This window comes from Macaca nemestrina, chromosome 11 (genome assembly GCF_043159975.1).
Source record: "Macaca nemestrina isolate mMacNem1 chromosome 11, mMacNem.hap1, whole genome shotgun sequence".
Lineage (NCBI taxonomy): Eukaryota > Metazoa > Chordata > Mammalia > Primates > Cercopithecidae > Macaca > Macaca nemestrina.
This window is the reverse complement of record NC_092135.1, coordinates 139294995-139314410: the sequence shown is the minus strand read 5'-3', so window position 1 is coordinate 139314410 and position 19416 is coordinate 139294995. Positions and strand designations below refer to the sequence as shown.

The 19416-nt window shown below is 58.6% G+C and overlaps 1 protein-coding gene across 12 annotated transcripts in view; it reads right to left on the bottom strand.

The window, feature by feature from the left end:
* The window catches only part of LOC105473766 (anoctamin 7), a 56262-nt gene that overhangs the window by 27297 nt on the left and 9549 nt on the right, over positions 1 to 19416 (bottom strand). For 11 of the 12 annotated variants that reach the window (XR_011610225.1, XR_011610226.1, XM_071073774.1 and 8 more), the window contains exons 5-18: positions 15006 to 15113; positions 14198 to 14334; positions 13147 to 13204; positions 12173 to 12283; positions 10983 to 11148; positions 9288 to 9378; positions 7952 to 8048; positions 6184 to 6327; positions 5977 to 6114; positions 5207 to 5305; positions 5030 to 5132; positions 3083 to 3194; positions 2661 to 2715; positions 463 to 560 (exon numbers count right to left, since the gene is read on the bottom strand). Coding sequence is in view for 10 of the 12 variants with exons in the window: in XM_071073774.1 (XP_070929875.1) it covers positions 463 to 560; positions 2661 to 2715; positions 3083 to 3194; positions 5030 to 5132; positions 5207 to 5305; positions 5977 to 6114; positions 6184 to 6327; positions 7952 to 8048; positions 9288 to 9378; positions 10983 to 11148; positions 12173 to 12283; positions 13147 to 13204; positions 14198 to 14334; positions 15006 to 15113 (1517 nt within the window). In the remaining 2 variants the exon portion in view is untranslated. The remainder of the gene's footprint in view (positions 1 to 462; positions 561 to 2660; positions 2716 to 3082; positions 3195 to 5029; positions 5133 to 5206; positions 5306 to 5976; positions 6115 to 6183; positions 6328 to 7951; positions 8049 to 9287; positions 9379 to 10982; positions 11149 to 12172; positions 12284 to 13146; positions 13205 to 14197; positions 14335 to 15005; positions 15114 to 19416) is intronic. The other variant, XM_071073775.1, reaches the window with a different exon arrangement.

Below are 19416 nucleotides of genomic sequence, written 5' to 3'. Positions count from 1 at the left end.
CTGAGGCAGACATGTGTCTGAGGATCAACCCTGGGGCCTGGGGCCTCCTTTTCCTCCTCCCTCTTGTGCTACATTGGGGGCTGGGGATGCCAAGAAACACCCTGGCCCAGCCGCAGCATCTCTGAATGGACAGAGCCATCACGCCAGCCTGGGCCCAGGAACCCAGACCCCCTCCCCAGCCAAAGCTGGTCCCAGGGGTAGTGCCTTCCACAACCATAACCCAGAAGAGACCTCAGCCAGCCACATGGCAGCTGCAGGGCTGGCAGCCCAGAGCCCGGGGCAGATGGCCGGGCACACTCCCCATCCCCCTCCCCAGCCAAGGTGCTAATGTCCAGGAAGGGACGGACCCTGCCTTCCCTTCACCTCTTCTCCCAGCTAGGGCTGGGCTGGAGGCTGCTACCACCAGGTGCTCTGGGGTCCCTTGGTCCTTGGATGCCACCCAGGGTGGAGTGGGGGACTCACGGGATGAGGACCTCCTGCATGTTGTTGATGACCTGCTTGCCCACCATGATGACCAGGAGCTCCTGTGCCAGCTCGATGAGGCAGCCTCCAGCCGCGCACTACGGCAGCAGGGCTCAGGTTAGCTGGGAGAGGGACCAGCCACTCGCCCACCCATTCCTTCTTGTCTCAAAGCTGGCCCTCTTCCTGGCCTCCCACCTCCCTTCTGACATGCCTTGGGCACCTCGAGGGTTGCAGTGATGCTCCCACCACAACACGCCCTCCTGACCTCACAGGAGCCACCAGGTCCAGCTGGAAGACTGTGCATTGGAACAGCTGCAGGGGCCCCTGCTATATCTACCTAATGGCACCCCAGTTTTCCTTTGGAGACCCACAATGGGTTACATGGGGCTGACTGTAGCCTCTGGCTTCAGGACAGGCCCACGAGGCAGGCCCCACCAATCAGTGACCCAGTTCAAGCCAGTGAGAGGTGGACACAGGGAGTTCCTAGGAACAAGCGCCTTGCAAGGGGTGCTAAGTCCGAGTGTTAGCCACACTGCAGGGCACCTTCCCTCCAGGTGGGGATAATCTTTCTGACAACACAGGCAATGCTGGGAACAGCAGTGCAGCATTTTTAACACCTGGATCATTCATACCTAAGCCTGCATAGCCCTGAGCATTTTCAGCACAGGAGCCAAGAAAATTCCCCCTCTTTTTTTTTTTTTTTTTTTTTTTTTTTGAGACGGAGTCTCGGTTTGTTGCCCAGACTGGAGCGCAGTGGCACAATCTCGGCCCCTGCAACCTCCGCCTCTCGGGTTCAAGCGATTCTTCTGCCTCAGCCTCCTGAGTAGCTGGGACTACAGGCACCCGCCACCATGCCCGGTTAATGTTTGTATTTTTAGTAGAGACGGGATTTCACCACATTGGCCAGGCTATTATCCAACTCCTGACCTCGTGATCCACCTGCCTTGGCCTCCCAAAGTGCTGGGATTACAGGTGTGAGCCACCACACCCGGCCGGAAACTCCCTTTTTTAAGCCAGTTTGGGTTGGGAACTTTTCCCACTTAACAATTGAAAGTCCTCTGGCTGGTCCATTGTGGCACCCGCAGCCACACTCCCCACTCCATCCCCAGCCTTCCCTTTCCCTCTCACATGAAAATGGAGAGCACCCCTTTGGGGGCAGCCACTTTGCAGGTGGGCTGGCTCATGGCCCAGGCCCCATGCAGAGTCTCTCTCCTCCTCCTCCTCTTCCAAAAGGAGAAGAGGTCTTTCAGGCCAGGCACTCGGCAGGGGTCACTTAGGTCCCAGTCCAGCCCAGAGGCCACCTGTGGATGGCTCCAGAGGCACCCACCCTGCTACCTGTGACCCCAGCTGCTGGGACATGCCTGGCCCGAACCCAGGAGGGCCATGCATCAGGGACAGTTTTGAGGGCTTCTCTACGGTGTCTTGGAGGGGCTGTGGCACAATGGAGACTACTTCTGGGGTGACGTACACATCGATTACTTGCACCAGAATCTCTGTCTTGGGGTCTGCTTTGCAGGAACCCCCATGACAACAATGCTTCATCCTCCACCAGGTCAACTTCCGTTTACTTTCTGAAAAACCAGGTTCACACCTGGCTCTTAGGGATACGGAGTCACAGGCAGAGCCCACTGAACTGATGGGGAGAGGACAGCCGGCCACTGGGAGAACCCCGACAGTCATGGCGGCAGCACGCCAAGCCTGTGAGGGAGGCCAGCCTCTGCGGCCCCTGTGTGCCCGAGGCTCTGCGTCCACCATAATGGCGCACACTTGTCTCAGGTGTGAATTGGGTTAAAATGGGGAAACAGTAATACGGGCCAGGACAACTGGGGTGGGGTAGGTTTTTTGGTTTGCTTGTTTTTATTTTTGTGGAGACGAGGTCTCACTATGTTGCCCAAGCTGGTCTCGTACTCTTGGGCTCAAGTGACCCTCCTCCCTCTGCCTCCCTAGGTGCTGAGATCACAGGCGTGAGCCACGGTGCCCAGCCCGGAGCGTTTGGGTGTAGTTCTGAATGGGACATATTGAGGGTCAGAATAAGTGGTGAAGAGAGGCTGGGAGTCCTAAGTGGTCAGCTGCACAGCTGGCCCTGGCTGGGCGATGAGGTAGCCGGTGGCAGGAGAAATTGCTGCAAATCAAAGCTCGAATGGAAGTGAGAGGAAGCACACAGCTCACCCACCAGCCCCGGCCTCAGGCACACTTACCTCCTCGTTGCGGACTCCAAACAAGGTGTGGTAGTTGCCTGGGTATCCCACAAACCTAGGAGAAAGTCAAGGTCATGAGCCTTGATGGAATCTTTCCTGTCTCCTCCCACTTCCCTTGGCTCTTGAGGCCTGAGCAGAGTTGCTGCACCTGCCCTGGAGGGAGCATGAACTGTGGCGTAGAGTCCAGGCTGCAAGGTGGGCCTCCTGTGGACCCCCGAGCTGGGTGGGGACCAAGAGGTGGGCAGCCTCTGTTTGCTCAGAGGTGCAGGGCGGCATGGGTCCCTGTCCCCTGCCTGGGTCTCCTGTTCCACCCTCCACCCTGCCTGAGCACGGCTGGATGATGCCTGGTGCCTAGGCAGCAGGAAACATGAGCAGAACCAAGCTGGGGTGAGCTGGGGCCAGAGGGAGAGGCGACCACCAACCTGCCCTTGAAGAAGGCAATGTAGATGGGCGAGGAGTAGAAGTTGACGAACTGGAAGATGAACACCTTGAGGGTGAAGGCGTCCTCGAACTTGGTCTGGGTGCGGTGCATTTCTGTGGCATGGAGAGCCTGGGCTTAGTCCCTGGGGGAGTCACCACCATCCAACTAGGGGCCCCCTCTCCTAGGACCACCTTGCCACACACGGGTGAGGAAAAGGCCATATCATCCAGATATTTTAAAGAAGGGGACAAAGTGTGACATTTCCAAAGTCACCCAAAAACATGTTGATAAGAGGAGTTGGGAAAATTGATAATACGCTATATCCCAACACTAATAATGAATGTGGTGCACACCGGCGGTGGTCAGGGGATGGGTCAGAGAAACAGAATAGAGGCTCGAGGCCAAGGCTGTGAAGAGGACTGGGCTCTGGTTTAGGTGCCAGAGTCAGGAGCATAAAAGGCTAAAGGTTATCGGAGGGAAAGAGGGAGGCACAACACCCCACAGTCGCAGAAGCAGCTGGGTGGCTCCCTTCAGGGCCCTGCCCTTGGCCGTCCAGCACCAGGAACCTCTCCCGGAGACACCTGCCACCTGCTTAGGTCTTTCCCTGACACCCACCTTCCCCTGGCCACCCACCAGGAGGCACTTCCTCCTCAGCACTTACGCCCTCTCCCATTATCTGTAGCTGTGCAGGCAGCCAGTTCTGTCCCCTCTCCTAGAACCTGGGCTCCAGGGCAGGGCTGCCAGCTTTTGTTCAAGGCTATTCACCCCCCAGGGCTAGAGCAGGGCTGGTGAGAGGCAGCAGCTTATGGAGCAAATAGGTTGGTCCCTAAGTGTTTGTCCTCAGGAAATGAGACAGAGAAAGAGAAGGCTGAAGGGAGGGGAAGGGAGAGGGAAGAACTGAGAGGCAGTTGCCCAGTCCAGCGGCCGATCCCCCACGCCACCCCACAGAGGCCCTATTCTGGAGGGACATCTCCCACCTGGGGACCTCGCAGCCTGGAGGGGACCCTGTGGAGGGGCAAGAATTCCTTGGGTGCTTGAGTGCCCCCAGGGTCCTTGATCTCCAGGAAGGCCCTGCTCACTGCTTTTTTTTTTTTTTTTTTTTTTTTTTTTTTTTTGTGATGGAGTCTCGCGCTGTCGCCCAGGCTGGAGTGCAGTGGCCGGATCTCAGCTCACTGCAAGCTCCACCTCCCGGGTTTACGCCTTTCTCCTGCCTCAGCCTCCCGAGTAGCTGGGACTACAGGCGCCCGCCACTTCGCCCGGCTATTTTTTGTATTTTTTAGTAGAGACGGGGTTTCACCGGGTTAGCCAGGATGATCTCGATCTCCTGACCTCGTGATCCACCCGTCTCGGCCTCCCAAAGTGCTGGGATTACAGGCTTGAGCCACCGCGCCCGGCCCTCACTGCTCTTTTAAGGGAGCCTCGGGGGAGTCTCAGACACCTCCATTCGGTACCACATTTAGAAATGGGGGGCACTGGCATCCTAACCCAGGGATTGTTTGCGTCCCACCTGGGGTGCCAAAAACAATAAGAAAGAGAAGGAAAAGCAGGTGCCGTGGCTCATGCCTGTAATCCCAGCACTCTGAGAGGCTTAGGCAGAAGGATCACTTGAGGCCAGGGGCTGGAGACCAGCCTGAGCCACATAGTGAGACCCCTGTCTCTATCAAAAGAAAAAAAAAAAATTCAGCTGGGCACAGTGGTCCCAGGTACTCAGGAGGCTGAGGCAGGAGGATCCCTTGAGCCTGGGAGGTCAAGGCTACAGTGAGCCATGATCATGCCAGTGCACTCCAGCTTTGGCAACAGAGTGAGATCCTGTCTCAAAAGAAAAAAGAAAGAAGAAAGAAATAGAAGTGAGGGTCCTGTGTGTCAGTGAGTGAGAAAGTCCATGTTCTGGCTTGGGGCCGGCAGGGTGGGCCCCTGGTCAGTGCCTGGCCGGCCTCAGCCCACTCACCCCATCGTGTCAGGACGTGGGCCAGGGACACATAGATCTTGGAGAGGATGAGGATGAAGATGAGGTTCACTACAGACCCTGTGAGGCTGGCGATGCGAGAGGCCTGACAGGAGACAGGCAGTCAGAGCTGGATGAGGGGCTGCTCAGGGACCCCCGAGGCAGGCGGCAGAGGCTCACCCAGGCTGCGAGGAGGGTGTTGCCCGACCTGGACACCACGATGGCCATGATGGCGCGGTACAGGATGATAGACACGAGGCACATGACCACTACGGCCACCTGCAGGGGCAGGGAGGCTCGTGAGCCCCTTCACAGTGGCTTGGGCACCCCAGCACCCTCAGGCCATGGACCCTGACAGCTCTCCTAGTCCACTGCTGGCCCCAGCACTGCCTCCTCTGGGAAGCCCCCTGCCTCCAGCCCTGGCTGTGCTCCCAGGCAATGTCCTTCCTGATGGGTTGTTCAGGCAGAGGTGGGGTGGGGTTAGGGTTAGAGGCTGGGCCACATCTGGGTGTCAGGGCAGCCACTGTGAGTGTTAGAGCCATCCCATCCCAGGAACTGGGGATTCCTGACATCTTGGCAGGGTGGGAGGGGTCCTATTAGGAAGCCCCCTTTGGCTGGAAGGCAAGACAGGGTGCAGCGAATGGCCCTGCTGGGGTGCCTGCTTCTCTTTTCCTTGAAACCGACCCCCTTGCTTGAAAAATGCCCCATGCCCACACCCACGGGGAGACCCTCCCGGGCCCTCTGTATGAGTCTCAGCCGGGACCCCTCAGCCGAGCCCTGGGCTCAGCCCCTCCCTGGAGCCTGGGCACATGGGGGCCTCTCTGCGGGGAGTGAGGGTCCTGCGCCCACAGGAGGCATCTGGCCTCGGCACCAAGGTGGGATGGGGGACGAAACCGACCCCAGTGGTGCAGGAGGATGGAGGCAGGAGTGGAGGGCAGGGGACCGCGTACCATCACGACGATCACCACCGAGCCAGCCAGCATGCGGCGCGCGCGGCTCCTCTCGGGGAAGTAGGGCTCGTCCTCCCCCGTGATGGGGTTCGGGGCTGTCGTGGGGGCTGAGGCGGCAAACTGGGGCCGAGGCCTCTCCTGGAAGGGAGCCGGTGCTCAGTGGTGGCCCTCGCCGGGTGTGACCGTGGTCCAGCGGGGCTGGCTCACCTCGATGTCCTCGTAGTCAGAGCAGTCCCAGCGGTAGGCCAGCGTGGCACTCTTCCGCTTCCAGTACTCTAGGAGCAGCACGGCCCACAGTGCCATGAACAAGCTGAAGAAGACGGTGCCGCCGTGGTCGAACAGCCGGCCGGCCTGTGGCAGGGATGTGGGGTGTCCAGACTTGCTTGGGACTGGAGGCCCCTTGTTCCTTCCAGCGTTCCTTCCTTCTGGAATGGGAATGTGCATCCCACATACTCCCCCCACTGTGTGTTTTGTTTGTTTGTTTGAGACGGAGTCTCGCTCTGTCGCCCAGGCTGGAGTGCAGTGGTGCCATCTCGGCTCACTGCAAGCTCCGCCTCCTGGGTTCCCGCCATTCTCCTACCTTAGCCTCCCAAGAAGCTGGGACTACAGGCACCGCCACCTCGCCCAGCTAATTTTTTGTATTTTTAGTAGACAGAGTTTCACCGTGTTAGCCAGGATGGTCTCCATCTCCTGACCTCGTGATCCGCCCGCCTCGGCCTCCCAGAGTGCTGGGATTACAGGCGTGAGCCACCGCGCCCGGCCCCCCGACTGTGTTTTGGAAGCACAGACCCACAGGTGGAGAGGAATTTTGCCTCAGGACAGCCCACACCCAGGTCTCACCCACACCTGACTTTGAGGATGTGATTTGGGACTTTCTGAGCTGAAATTTTCATGAGATTTTGGACTAGAGTTAATGCTGTAAGAGGTTGAGACTTTGGAGGATGCTGAGGGGAATGTATTTTCCACAGGGGATGGACATGAAGTTTTGGGAACCAGAGGATGAACTGTAGTGAGCTGAATTCTGACCCCCAAAAGATATGTTGGTTAGGAACCTCAGGATGTAATCTCATTTGAATAAGGGCCTTTGTAGATGTAAGGTAAGGATCTCCAGATGAGAGCACCCTGGACAAACCCTTACAAAAGGGGAGAAGAGGAACCAGCACGCAGACACAGGGGAAGGCCAGGTGGAGACGGAAGCAGAGATTGGAATGAGGGGGCCACAAGCCAGGGAGGACCAAGGCCCGCCAGCAGCACCAGAAACCAGGAGAGAGGCCTGAGGTCGAATCCCCAGAAGTGGCCAAGCCTGCCAACACCTTGATTCTGGACTCCAGCCCCGGGTCTGTGAGAATAAGCCTCTGCTGTTTTAAGTCCCCATTTGTGGTCCTAGGAAACATCCAGGTGGATTCCCAGGAGTGAAACCAAAGGGCATCTGGCCCATCAGTAGTGCCAAGGGCTCTGGGTCCAGTGCATGTGGGGTACTAGCGAGGCCCTGAGGTCCCTGGGAAGGTGGACAGACCTAGGAAGCATGCCAGACAGGTGGGGGACAGTGGGGCTCAGGGACTGCAGGAGCCTCCTGCCCAGGTCTCATAAGCTGGAAATTCTGCTCAGAAGTCCAACCTTTTGGTTCTGCCTGTGCCCTGGCGGCTCCAGGGTTTGTCTGCCTTGGAGCCAAGGGCCAGGTGCCCCCAGAGTGCCAGAGCTGGAGTCCTGGCCTGGGGTGTCCTCAAGTGAGAAGCACTAACATGGGCCACTAGTGAGTGCAGGCACTCTGCCAAGTGCTGGGAGGTGTGTGCCGGGCGTAACCCCAGTTCCAGGCGAGAGAACAAAGGTTAAGGAGCTCACGGATCATTCCGCCTTTACGTGGTGACAAGCTGGACAGGGGCTGGTGCAGGCAGAGTCAGGACCAGGACCAGGGGAGCTGCCCTCCTCATCCCCCGACTCCCAAATCCCTTACCCCACCCACCTCTTCTCATACCTGGGCCAGGGCACAGGCGCTGGAGAGCAGCCAGAAAGGGCAATCGAGGCAAAGTGGGCACATCTCAAAGCTGTCCTTGCTGCCACACAGTTCCTGCCTTCAAGGCATGGAGTGGAGGGTTGGGAGTTAATGGGGGAGGGGGGCTGGTTGCTCCTCCCAGCCAGGCGCCTCCCTTGTCCTTTCTCTCCCCACCACTGCCTTTGCCAGACCCAGCATTTCTTTTCTTTTTTTTTTTTTGAGACAGAGTCTCGCTCTGTAGCCCAGGCTGGAGTGCAGTGGCGCGATCTCGACCTCGGCTCACTGCACGCTCTGCCTCCTGGGTTCACACCATTCTCCTGCCTCAGCCTCCTGAGTAGCTGGGACTACAGGTGCCCGCCACCGTGCCCAGCTAATTTTTTGTATTTTTAGTAGAGACAGGGTTTCACTGTGGTCTCGATCTCCTGACCTCATGATTCGCCCGCCTCGGCCTCCCAAAGTGCTGGGATTACAAGCGTGAGCCACCGCGCCCAGCCAGGCCCAGCATTTCTTAAGAAAATAGTTGTTTTAAAATATATGCCATGACAATGTCTGAGTTAAGTTTCTGAATTTCAGTTCCATGATAAACTAAAACAAAAGCCCAGTCATTTATTATTATTATTATTATTATTTTTTTTTTTTTTTTTTTTTGAGACGGAGTCTCGTTCTGTCGCCCGGGCTGGAGTGCTATGGCCGGATCTCAGCTCACTGCAAGCTCCGCCTCCCGGGTCTACGCCATTCTCCTGCCTCAGCCCCCCGAGTAGCTGGGACTACAGGCGCCCGCCACCTCGTCCGGCTAGTTTTTTGTATTTTTTAGTAGAGATGGGGTTTCACTGTGTTAGCCAGGATGGTCTCGATCTCCTGACCTCGTGATCCGCCCGTCTCGGCCTCCCAAAGTGCTGGGATTACAGGCTTGAGCCACCGCGCCCGGCCCCAGTCATTTATTATTAAGAAAGCTTACATTATTATAATAAATAAGAATGCCAATAAAATTAGCATGAGAGCACTCCTGCCCATCTGTCAGCCTTGGAGCACTCCTGCCCATCTGTGTCAGTTTTGGAGCACTCCTGTCCATCTGTCAGCCTGGGAGCGCTCCTGTCCATCTGTCACCCTGGGAGCACTCCGGTCCACCTGCCAGCCTTTCAGCCATGTCCACAAGGCCCTGTGTGACACTCCTGAGGACAGGCATGTGCTCACCTCTCACCTCAATCACTTCAAGCACCAGCTGTCTGCACAGGGCCTCGCACCCGGGGTCCCCCCATCCCACACTCCTCTGGAGGTCCAGCACCAGGCCCCAGAGCTGCGGAGAGGGAACACTCACGTGGGTATATCTGAGAACACCAGGAAGCAGCCCACCAGGAACACCAGTGTGCCCACCACCGCTGCTGGCAGGAGCCAGCCCGTGTAAAACCCTGTAGAGAGGATGGCAGGGGTCCACCATTAGGAACCCGGGCTTGGGGGCCCCAGGTAGGGGTCTACACAGCCATGCTTGTCCCCTAGGGACCACCCTCAGCCCAGCTTGGGGGCTGGGGCCCTACGTGAGGAAGCCAAGAGGTGCACAGCTCTCCCTGGCAGCTCTGGCATGGCCCCACCCTTCTGGGCCTCTGCCTCAGACTCTGGACACCCCTACCACATTGACCCCGACACCAGTGCTGCTGGGATTCCAGCCCACCAGGCTCTCCACCTCTGGATGCCCTCTCCTCAGCCAGCTCACTCCAACCAACCTGCCCAGGATGGACAGAGAAGTCCCTCTACGTCCTGCTCACCACAGAAGTGTGGGCCCACCGGTGTTCCAGCCCCAGGGAGACCACAGGTCATTCTGGGTGCCTCCTCCCCACCACCCAACCCCCACCCTGGCCCCTGCCTCATCTGACCACAGCCACAGTCCCTCCGTTACCCCAGGCCCTCAGCATGTACCCCGACTGCCTCCCATAGGGCTAGTCCAGTCCCGGGCCTGGTGTCCTGTCCCCTGCCTGACTCAGTCCCGGGCCTGGTGTCCTGTCTCCTGCCTCAGTCCTGGGCCTGGTGTCCTGTCCCCTGCCTGACTCAGTCCCGGGCCTGGTGTCCTGTCTCCTGCCTCAGTCCTGGGCCTGGTGTCCTGTCCCCTGCCTGACTCAGTCCCGGGCCTGGTGTCCTGTCCCCTGCCTGCCTCAGTCCTGGGCCTGGTGTCCTGTCCCTTGCCTGACTCTGCTGGCCAGAGTGACTGCTGTGAAATGCAAGTCTGCCTGGAGCCCAGATGCAGCCCTGGCCCTGCTTGCCCCCAGCGGTCCTCAGCCTGGCCATGCTGTCCCAGGGTTGCTGCTCTAGGCCCTGAGATGGCCGGGTGAGTCCTGGCACACAGGAGCTGTGCCTCCACCCCAATGCTGTACCCCAACTGCCCTGCCATGCCTGCCGGCCCCACCCGCTGCCCTGGCTGGCTCCATTGTCTGGGTCCACTGTGGGGCTGCGTGTGGGGATGAGAAAGGGCTTTGGAAGTTCTGGGGCACAGGATGAAGGGGCTGGGGCCGACCCAGGATGGGGAAGGGAGGGTGCCAAGAGCTGAGTGGGGTGAGGGCAGCCAGGACCCAGGAGGAAGAGCTCTGGGGTTGCCTGGGCAGATGGGCATCTGGAAGGTGCTGGCCTGCTTGGAGGAGATGAGAGGCTTGGCCTGGACCCAGGCAGGGGCGACCTCCCTAGGATGGAAGTTTCTGGGGAGGCCCCAGGGCCTCGTGGGCCAGTGACAGTCGGGGAGGGAGTCAGGAGAGACCCCCACCAGCAGAAGGGGTTCTCAGCACTGTTACTGGGGCATTAGGAAGCCAGGGCCCAGCATCATCATGGCACCCAGTTAGAGTGACTAGGCTTGGGGAGAGCCAGGAGGGCAGCCCGGCAGGAGTCAGCCAGGCGAGGCCAAGAGCCGTGCCCACCGTCCAAGCCCCCACACACGCCACCCTCCAGGGGCATGAACTGGCAAATCGTTACAACCTGAGACCAAGCTGGGGGAGCCCAGGTGGTCTGGGGGGTGGCCGGGGGGACTCACCGAGCCAGGCGAAGTAGAGGGCCACCTTCTCTCCGAAGTACCTGCGCACGTGGTGCAGGGGCTGGTACTTGTACCACTTGCCCCAGCGCGCCCAGTGCTGGTAAAGGACTTGGCGCTGGTTGAGGTGCGGAGCCTTTGGGCCCTCTGGGGGCGTCTTGAAGGGGCCCTGGGGGCGAGAGGACTGTTTGTAGGAGACTCCCCCTGCTTATCCCACTGAGCACTGTTGTAGGTGCGGGGACTTCAGTGTGGGACATGGGCAGATCAGGCCCGGGAGTCTCGATTGCTTCATGAAGAAAAAATAGAGTAACGTGGAGGGGTGGGCACAGGGTGGTCCAGGAGGACCTCTCCGAGGAGGGGACACGTGTGGTGAGGCCTCTCTGACTCGGGCTGTGAGGGTTCAGGGCAGGGAAGGGGCTGGAGAGGCCACCCTGGGAGAAGCCAGTGGCCTTGGTCCAGGGCCCAGCACCTTCTCTGGGTTGGAGATTCCCCAGGCTGGTGTCCTGTGCTGTGCGTCCGGGGCCCTGGCTGGCGGAAGGAGCCGCCCCAGTGAGGTGGGACACCTGGCATTTCCACACCCACTTTTTCATTTAACCTTCATGACGGCATTGGGGCAGGACTGGCCCCCTGGCCACGCAGCAGTGGGCTCAGGCCTGACCAGGCCCTGGATGCCCTGGCTGCCTGCGAGGCCCCTCCCCTGCTTGACCAAGGGGGAAGGCTCGGGCGGGTCGGGGGGTAAACGGCCTCCTGCTCCCCACGGTGGCTGTTTTCTCAGGGATGATGGTAAGGCTGACAGGAACAGGTGCAGCAGCAGCCGCCCCGGTCAGTGCCCGCTTTGGCATTGCCTCAGTTTACCCAGCTTCTGGAGGGGGATAAGAGACCTCACTGTGTTTCCCAGCAAGAGAAGCTACCCAGAGAGACGGAGCCATAGCACCTAGAGCCCAGGGACTGGCCTTTTCCCGTGTTAGGCCCCACAGTGTGGGCTGCAGTCCACGCAGAGCTGGACCTGAGGCCCTGGACAGGCCACGGGATGGCCTGGTCACATGGCCACGTGTGTGCGTTTAGCGTTCTGACTCCTGCGTGGTCACGCCGGCTGACTGTGCCTGCCCCACACCCGCCTCCCCGGGGGCCAGCAGGACCCAAGGGGACTCATCCCCCACGCCCAGGCTGGAGCCCCCAGTCCCCGAACTCACGTCGTGCAGGGGGAAGGCAGCGCTGAGGACACCCTCTGCCAGCAGCTGGTGGATCCCAAGCAGGTTTTTCTTCTCGTGGCCGTACGGGGTCTTGGCCAGGATCTCAAACAGCTGCGGGGGTGTGGAGGATGGTGCAGGTCACTGATCACGTAATAGCAGAACGGGGATGTCTTAGCTAGCCTGGCTTCAGGCCAAGGCCACGGACGGCCTCCCTTAGCCTTCTGGTGACAATAGCGATCTGATGGATCGTTATTTGTGTCACCACCTCACATGCAGGACGCCCCTGCGCCAGGGTGGCCTCATTCTCCCGCTCGGCAGGCTCGGAGACCTTGACCAGAGCCACACGGCGTGTGGGGGTTGCGTCTGCACCCAAAGCTGGGCCCCCGCCTGGCCAGGCACAGCCCACTCTGAACCCGCACCCTGGGTGACGGCAAACACGGCAGCCTGGGAGTCAGCTGTGTCCAGGGTGTGCCTTCCCCGCTACCTGGGCAGCCCACGTGACTGACTGTGTGCCCCGTGGTGGTCTGCAGGGCCTCTCCTGGATAGGCCTGGACTGGCCCTTCCCTCCTGCAGGCCTCAGGAGCAGGCCTCCTGCCAGCGTGCCTTGGGCTTGCCCCACCTGGTGCCGCCCATCCTTGGACGACGCTGCAGGGCGGGTCTGCTCCCAGCCAGCAGGACCCACCCCATCTGGGGCTAGTCTCGGCTGTCCCACGTCTCCATAAAGCCAATATCTATTTTGAGCCCTGGGGTCCCAGAGGAGAACTGGGCCCTTCCCCACCCCTCCCCTATCCCAGACCATGGCCTGCCCTGTGTTTCGAGCTGAGGTCAGCCTCTAAAGTTTCCAAAGCCTCCAGGACCCAGGCCTCAATCCTCTGATCTCAAGTGGGCCTTTCTGCGTCCACGGAGGCTGGGGGCTGGCAGGATCCTCAGAGCCAGGTCAGGGTTTGGGGCCCGCAGCAGGGACCCCCACTCACAATTTGGTGCCTCTTGGTGCTTGTGAAGAAGGTGTCCTGGTTGTCACTCCCGAGGAAGCTGTGGGCATGTGAACGGTGCAGAAGGTTTGGGGCCCAGGTGCTGGTGCACACGCATGAGCACAGGCCTGCGGACACAGCCCTCGCCCCAGGAGAAGCAGCTGGCTCCCTGGCAGGTCAGTGGCTCCCGATTTTGCCTTTCACATCCCCAGGAACAGGAGGCCACAGGAGGCCCCCAGATACCCAGAACCCCTCACCACACTCAGGGTGGGGGGGGGAAGCAAACTGTGGTCGGGCACAGGGCAGGGCAGTGCAGAGAGGGCCAGGCTGGCCAGGGAGCCCCATCCCCTGTACGACCCTGAAGCTCCGGCATGGGGCTGAGGGTGCTCGTGGGCAGTGTGGACAGTGACTGGGCAGGGGTCCTCCCTGGGAAACCAGAATCTTGGGAAGCCATGGGTGGGGCAACACGGAGTGAGACTGAATTTCCCACCAGCCCCAAAAGGAGGCATCCCGTGTGGCAGAAAGGCTGCCTTCGGCAGTGGTCCCCAACAGCGGTCCCTGCCACTTCTGGACTCCCCCAGTCTACAGGCCTGGTGCCATAGTGCGACTGGCTTTGTCTGGTAGTGACGTGTGTGGACGACACACGAGTCGTTTCCAAGAGGGAGCCAGTGTGGGCACAACAGGTCCCTGCTTTCTGCCTCAGCAGCTGGGGAGACGGTGATGAGACAGAGCCTCCATCGCCCGGGCCCTGAGACACCGTGGTGAGCAGGTGCCGCACCGACCCACCACACGTGTGCCTGAGCGGGAACTGGACCTTGCGTGTCCAGCCACTGGGCCTTGGGTGGGTATCTGTCCTGCAGCACAACCGCCCTAGCCTGGCCGATGCAGCCGGTCTGGAAACGCAGACACGTGACAAGCGTGCCCACCTGGCCTGATTCCCTGCCGAAAACTCGAGGTGAGGAGAGTCCTGGGGAAGGACCAAGTTCCGCTCACTCATTCACCGACTCCCATTCACTCCTGTTCTTTCCTCTGACTGGCAGGGCCCCCGCCTTACCGTGGCAGCTTGTTCACTCTGAACTGGCAGGAGTAGTACTCGGGGGGCACGTCTGGCACAACTTCCAGCAGGACATTGGGGATGCCCAGCCATGCCAGCAGCTCGGCCGACCAGTTGGAGGCCTGGTTGGGTAACTCCTGGAAGGAAATGTCCGTGGCTCCTCCCACTGCGGAGAGGCAAACACCCCACGTGGGAGTGGAGGTTGTGCAAGTTTGCAAACTCGGCAGTGGGCAAAGGGGCTCCAGCAGAGGGAAGGAGCGCGGTAGACCCTGGGAGAGCCCAGGAGAACCCCTTTCCTTCTCAGGGCCTCAGACTCCGAGGCCACTTAGCTTGTCAGTTTGTAGCCCAGAGCCCCTCAAGTGGAAAAGGGATGGGAACTGGTGAGTAGCGTGTCTCTGCCACCCGCAGCGGTGAGGGTCAGGCCAGCCAGTACGGTGGGTGGTGGACCCACGTCCAGACTCAAGATGGTCCAGGTCCCTGAGGTCACCTGGAGCCAGCCTTCTCCACCCCACGTCCACAGGCTGGGCCCTCAGCAGGTGGCCTGGTGGGGGTCTGGGCCTGGAGGGGTCAGCTCAGTGCACACACACTGTTCACCCGACCCCATCTCCCACGAACCCACCATGGGGGATGCCACCACCTGCCCTGTTTGCCCGGTGATGTTTCTTGGGGTCTGGTGTTGGGGTGGGTAAGAGGAGCCCTCCCAAGGCTGTCGGCTGTTGGCAGCTGGATGCAGTGTTTGGGGACCAGTCACCAGTAACCCTGGCTGGGGGACCTCCAGGCCCACCCTGTCCCCATGTCTCCCGCGTACCTGCAAGGGCAGCTTCAGGCGCAGGTCTTCGGCGTAGTAGCAGAGCACAGCCCAGGAGGCGCTGAGGAGGGTGTAGTGCACTGTGGTGTTCCCGTCCTGGACGTCGTGCTGCAGGCACCCAGGGCTCCGTGAGAGCCTGAGGGTGCACATGTGTGTCCATTCGCACTCTTAGGAAAACACTGGCATTTCTGTACCCGTGATAACACCTGACTTTGAATCTCCTATTTGATACATGACACCTGCTCCCGTGGACACGCCTCTGAAAGCTAACCAGGCCTCGACAGCCCCGTTGGGGAGTCGGCCCCAGCAACAGATTCGCTGCAGACAGCACGCTGTTGGGGCTGGCATCACCTGCAGCCTCCCCTAAGGCTAGGGAGAGCCTCGCCCTGCTGGCCAGACCACGCTGACCCACGCCCGCCTCCCGGCTTGAGGGGCAGCACCTCCAGCTTTTGGTTTTCAACAATGAACAGTCGCCTCACCTTTGATCAGTCACCAGGTGTCCATGCACGCTGTGCACGGACACGTTTCCGTGTGTGTGTGTACATATGGGTGGGCACTATCTATGTTCACATGTGCACGTGTGTGCCAACATGTGACAGGCGCTCCTGGAGCCCGGGGTGGGATCTTCAGTCCAGTGGACAAGTGCCTCCTCTGAGTGCGAAACTGCTTTTCAGCACCACCCCCTTTAGTCCAGTGGCCCTCAGACCTCACAGCCATCTGGGGTTCCCCACGTGCCAAAGCCCCGGCCCCAACTTAGGCGAAATGGAACAGAGTCAAGGGCAGACCCAGGCCCCCGGCTGGCTGTGATGTGCGCTGAGAGCTGAGAATTGTCCTGCAGACCGAAGACCAGGCACACTTTGGGCAACATGCTGGAGCCACTGGCGTCCCCTGCAGTAGTCCCCACTGCCCTCAACTAAAGGGCAAACCTGCCCAAGTCTGGATGATGACCTTGAAAACTCATGGGACCATATCACCCAATTAGCTCTGTGCATAATAAAAGCAGGTGTCTTTCACCTCCACCTGCCAGACACTGAAGCAGATCCAAACTCAGGAGTGGGGGCCGTTAGCTCTGTGTGCTCCATGTGCCAACACCTGAGAAGGCCCCGGAAGGAAGCCAGGGAGAGCGGGGCTGGCAGCATGGGGTCAGGGGGATGTGGCAAGTGGGGGCTGCTCCCTGCGTGTTCTGGACAAGGAGTAGGAAACGTGGGAATGAGAAGGCGGGTGAGGGAAGAAAGGCACGGAAGGCGGAGGGGAGTCGGACGCAGGACTAACTCAGTCCACAGCAGGTTAAAACCAACCAGGACACCATCATGACCACGAGAGCCAGCCAGGACCGGGGAAAGGTGTCTGTCACACACACCACCAGCAGTGGCTAAGTAGCCAGAACAGACAACAAGCTCCTAAACCTTAATAAGAAAAAGGCAGGTGAGGCCGGACGTGGTGGCTCATGCCTGTGATCCCAGCACTTTGGGAGGCTGAGACAGGCAGATCCCTTGAGGTCCATGACCAGCCTGGCCAACATGGGGTAACCCCATCTCTACTAAAAATACAAAAATTAGCCAGGTATGGTGGTACACACCTGTAGTCCCAGCTACTCAGGAGGCTGAGGCAGGAGAATCACTTGAACCCAGGAGAGAAAGGTTGCAGTGAGCCGAGATCTCACCACTGCTCTCCAGCCTGGGTGACAGAGTCAGACCCTGTCTCAAAAAAAAAAAAAAAAGGCAGGTGACTTGGGAGGCTAAGGCAGGCAGACTGCTTGAGCCCAGGAGTTCCAGACCAGCTAGGACCACAAAGTGAGACCTCCTCTCTACAAAAAATACAAAAAATTTGCCGGGCACGGTGGTATGGGCCTGTAGTCCCAGCTACTCAGGAGGCTGAGCTGGGGAGATGGCTTGAGCCTTGAGCCTCGGGAGATTGAGGCTGCTGTGAGCCGTGACTGCACCACTGCACTCCAGCCAGGGCAACAAAACAAGACCCTGTCTCGTTAGGCCGGGCACGATGGCTCATGCCCATAATCCCAGCACTTTGGGAGGCCAAGGCAGGTGGATCACAAAGTCAGGAGTTTGAGACCAGCCTGGCCAACATGGTGAAACCTTGTCTCTATTAAAAATACAAATATGGCCGGGCACGGTGGCTCAAGCCTGTAATCCTAGCACTTTGGGAGGCCGAGACGGGCGGATCACAAGGTTAGGAGATCGAGACCATCCTGGCTAACACGGCGAAACCCCGTCTCTGCTAAAAAATACAAAAAACTAGCCGGGCGAGGTGGCGGGCGCCTGTAGTCCCAGCTACTTGGGAGGCTGAGGCAGGAGAATGGCGTGAACCCGGAAGGCGGAGCTTGCAGTGAGCTGAGATCCGGCCACTGCACTCCAGCCTGGGCGACAGAGCGAGACTCCGCCTCAAAAAAAAAAAAAAACAAAAAAACAAATATGAGCCAGGCATGGTGTCAGGTGCCTTGTAGTTCCAGGTACTTGGGAGGCAGAGGCAAGAGAATTGCTTGAAACCGGGAGGTGGAGGTTGCAGTGAGCCGAGATCACACCACTGCACTCCAGCCTGGGCAACAGAGCAAGACTTTGTCTCAAAACAAAAAACAAACAACAACAAAAAAACTCTGTCTCAAAAAAAAAAAAAAGAAAAAGGCAAGTGACCCAATAGAAAAAAGAGCAAAAGACACAAAAAGGCAATTCACAGTATTGGAAACATAAATGGACCATAAACGTGAAAAATGCTCAACCTGCAGCACTATTCACAATAGCAAAGACATGGAGTCAGCCTCAGTGCCCGTCAGTGGTGGGCTGGATACAGAAAATGTGGTACATATGCACCATGGAATACTATGCAGCCATAAAAAAGAACAAGATCATGTCCTTTGCAGGAATGTGGATGGAGCTAGAGGCTACTATCCTTAGCAAACTAATACAAGAACAGAAAACCAAATACTGTATATTCTCACTTAGAAGTGGGAACCGAATGATGAGAAGTCATGGACACAAAGGGACTAACAGACACTGGGGCTTCCTTGAGGAGGAGGGAGAGGAGCAGAAAAAAATAACTATTGTGTACTAAGCTTAGTACCTGGGTGATGAAATCATCTGTACAACAAACCCCCGTGACATGAGTTTACCAATATAACAACCCTGCACATGTGCCCCCGAACCTAAAGTAAAAGTTAAACAAAAATCTCAACTTCTTTAAGAAGCAGGGGAAATGCAAATTAAAACCTGGTTGAGGCCAGGTGCAGTAGCTCACGCCTGTAATCCCAGCACTTTGGGAAGCCGGGGCGGGCGGATCACCTGAGGTGAGGAGTTCGAGACCAGCCTGGCCAATATGGTGAAACCCCGTCTCTGCTAAAAATACAAAAATTAGCTGGGCATGGTGGCGCACGCCTGTAATCCCACATACTCGAGAAGCTAAGGTAAAAGAATCTCTTGGGCCGGGCGCGGTGGCTCAAGCCTGTAATCCCAGCACTTTGGGAGGCCGAGACAGGCGGATCACGAGGCCAGGAGATCGAGACCATCCTGGCTAACAGGGTGAAACCCCGTCTCTACTAAAAAATACAAAAAACTAGCCGGGCGAGATGGTGGGCGCCTGTAGTCCCAGCTACTCGGGAGGCTGAGGCAGGAGAATGGCATAAAAACCCGGGAGGCGGAGCTTGCAGTGAGCTGAGATCCGGCCACTATACTCCAGCCTGGGCGACAGAGCGAGACTCCATCTCAAAAAAAAAAAAAAAAAAACTAGCCGGGCAAGGTGGCGGGTGCCTGTAGTCGCAGCTACTCAGGAGGCTGAGGCAGGAGAATGGCGTAAACCTGGGAGGCGGAGCTTGCAGTGAGCTGAGATCCGGCCACTGCACTCCAGCCTGGGCGACAGAGCGAGACTCCATCTCAAAAAAAAAAAAAAAAAAGAATCTCTTGAACCCGGGAGGTGGAGGTTGCAGTGAGCCGAGATCTCACCATTGCTCTCCAGCCTGGGAAACAGAGTGAGACTCTCTCTCAAAAACAAACAAACAAACACACAAGCACACAAGCCATGGTGAGCCACAACCACATCCCAACTGATGGGTAAAACTTTAAAAGTCTGCAGTACCAAGTGTTGAGAAGATACAAAGCAAGGGGCCTCAGGCCACTGCTGATGGTGGAAGCGGGGCCACCACATGGGGAGTGGTGTGGCCATCCATCTGCACATGCCTCAGCCCAGCACCCCTGCTCCCAGGAGCAGTTCCCGCCCACGGGCACAGGGATACACGACACCTGTGTGCGCGCGCACACACAAATGAATTTACAGTAGCTGATTTTCATAATCGTCCCAGACTGGGAACGACTCAAATGCCCATTCTCACAGCATCCATAAGCAAAGACTGGCATTCGCACGCACAGCTGCCTGCGGCAAGGCAAGGGTGGGGCCCGGAGCAGCA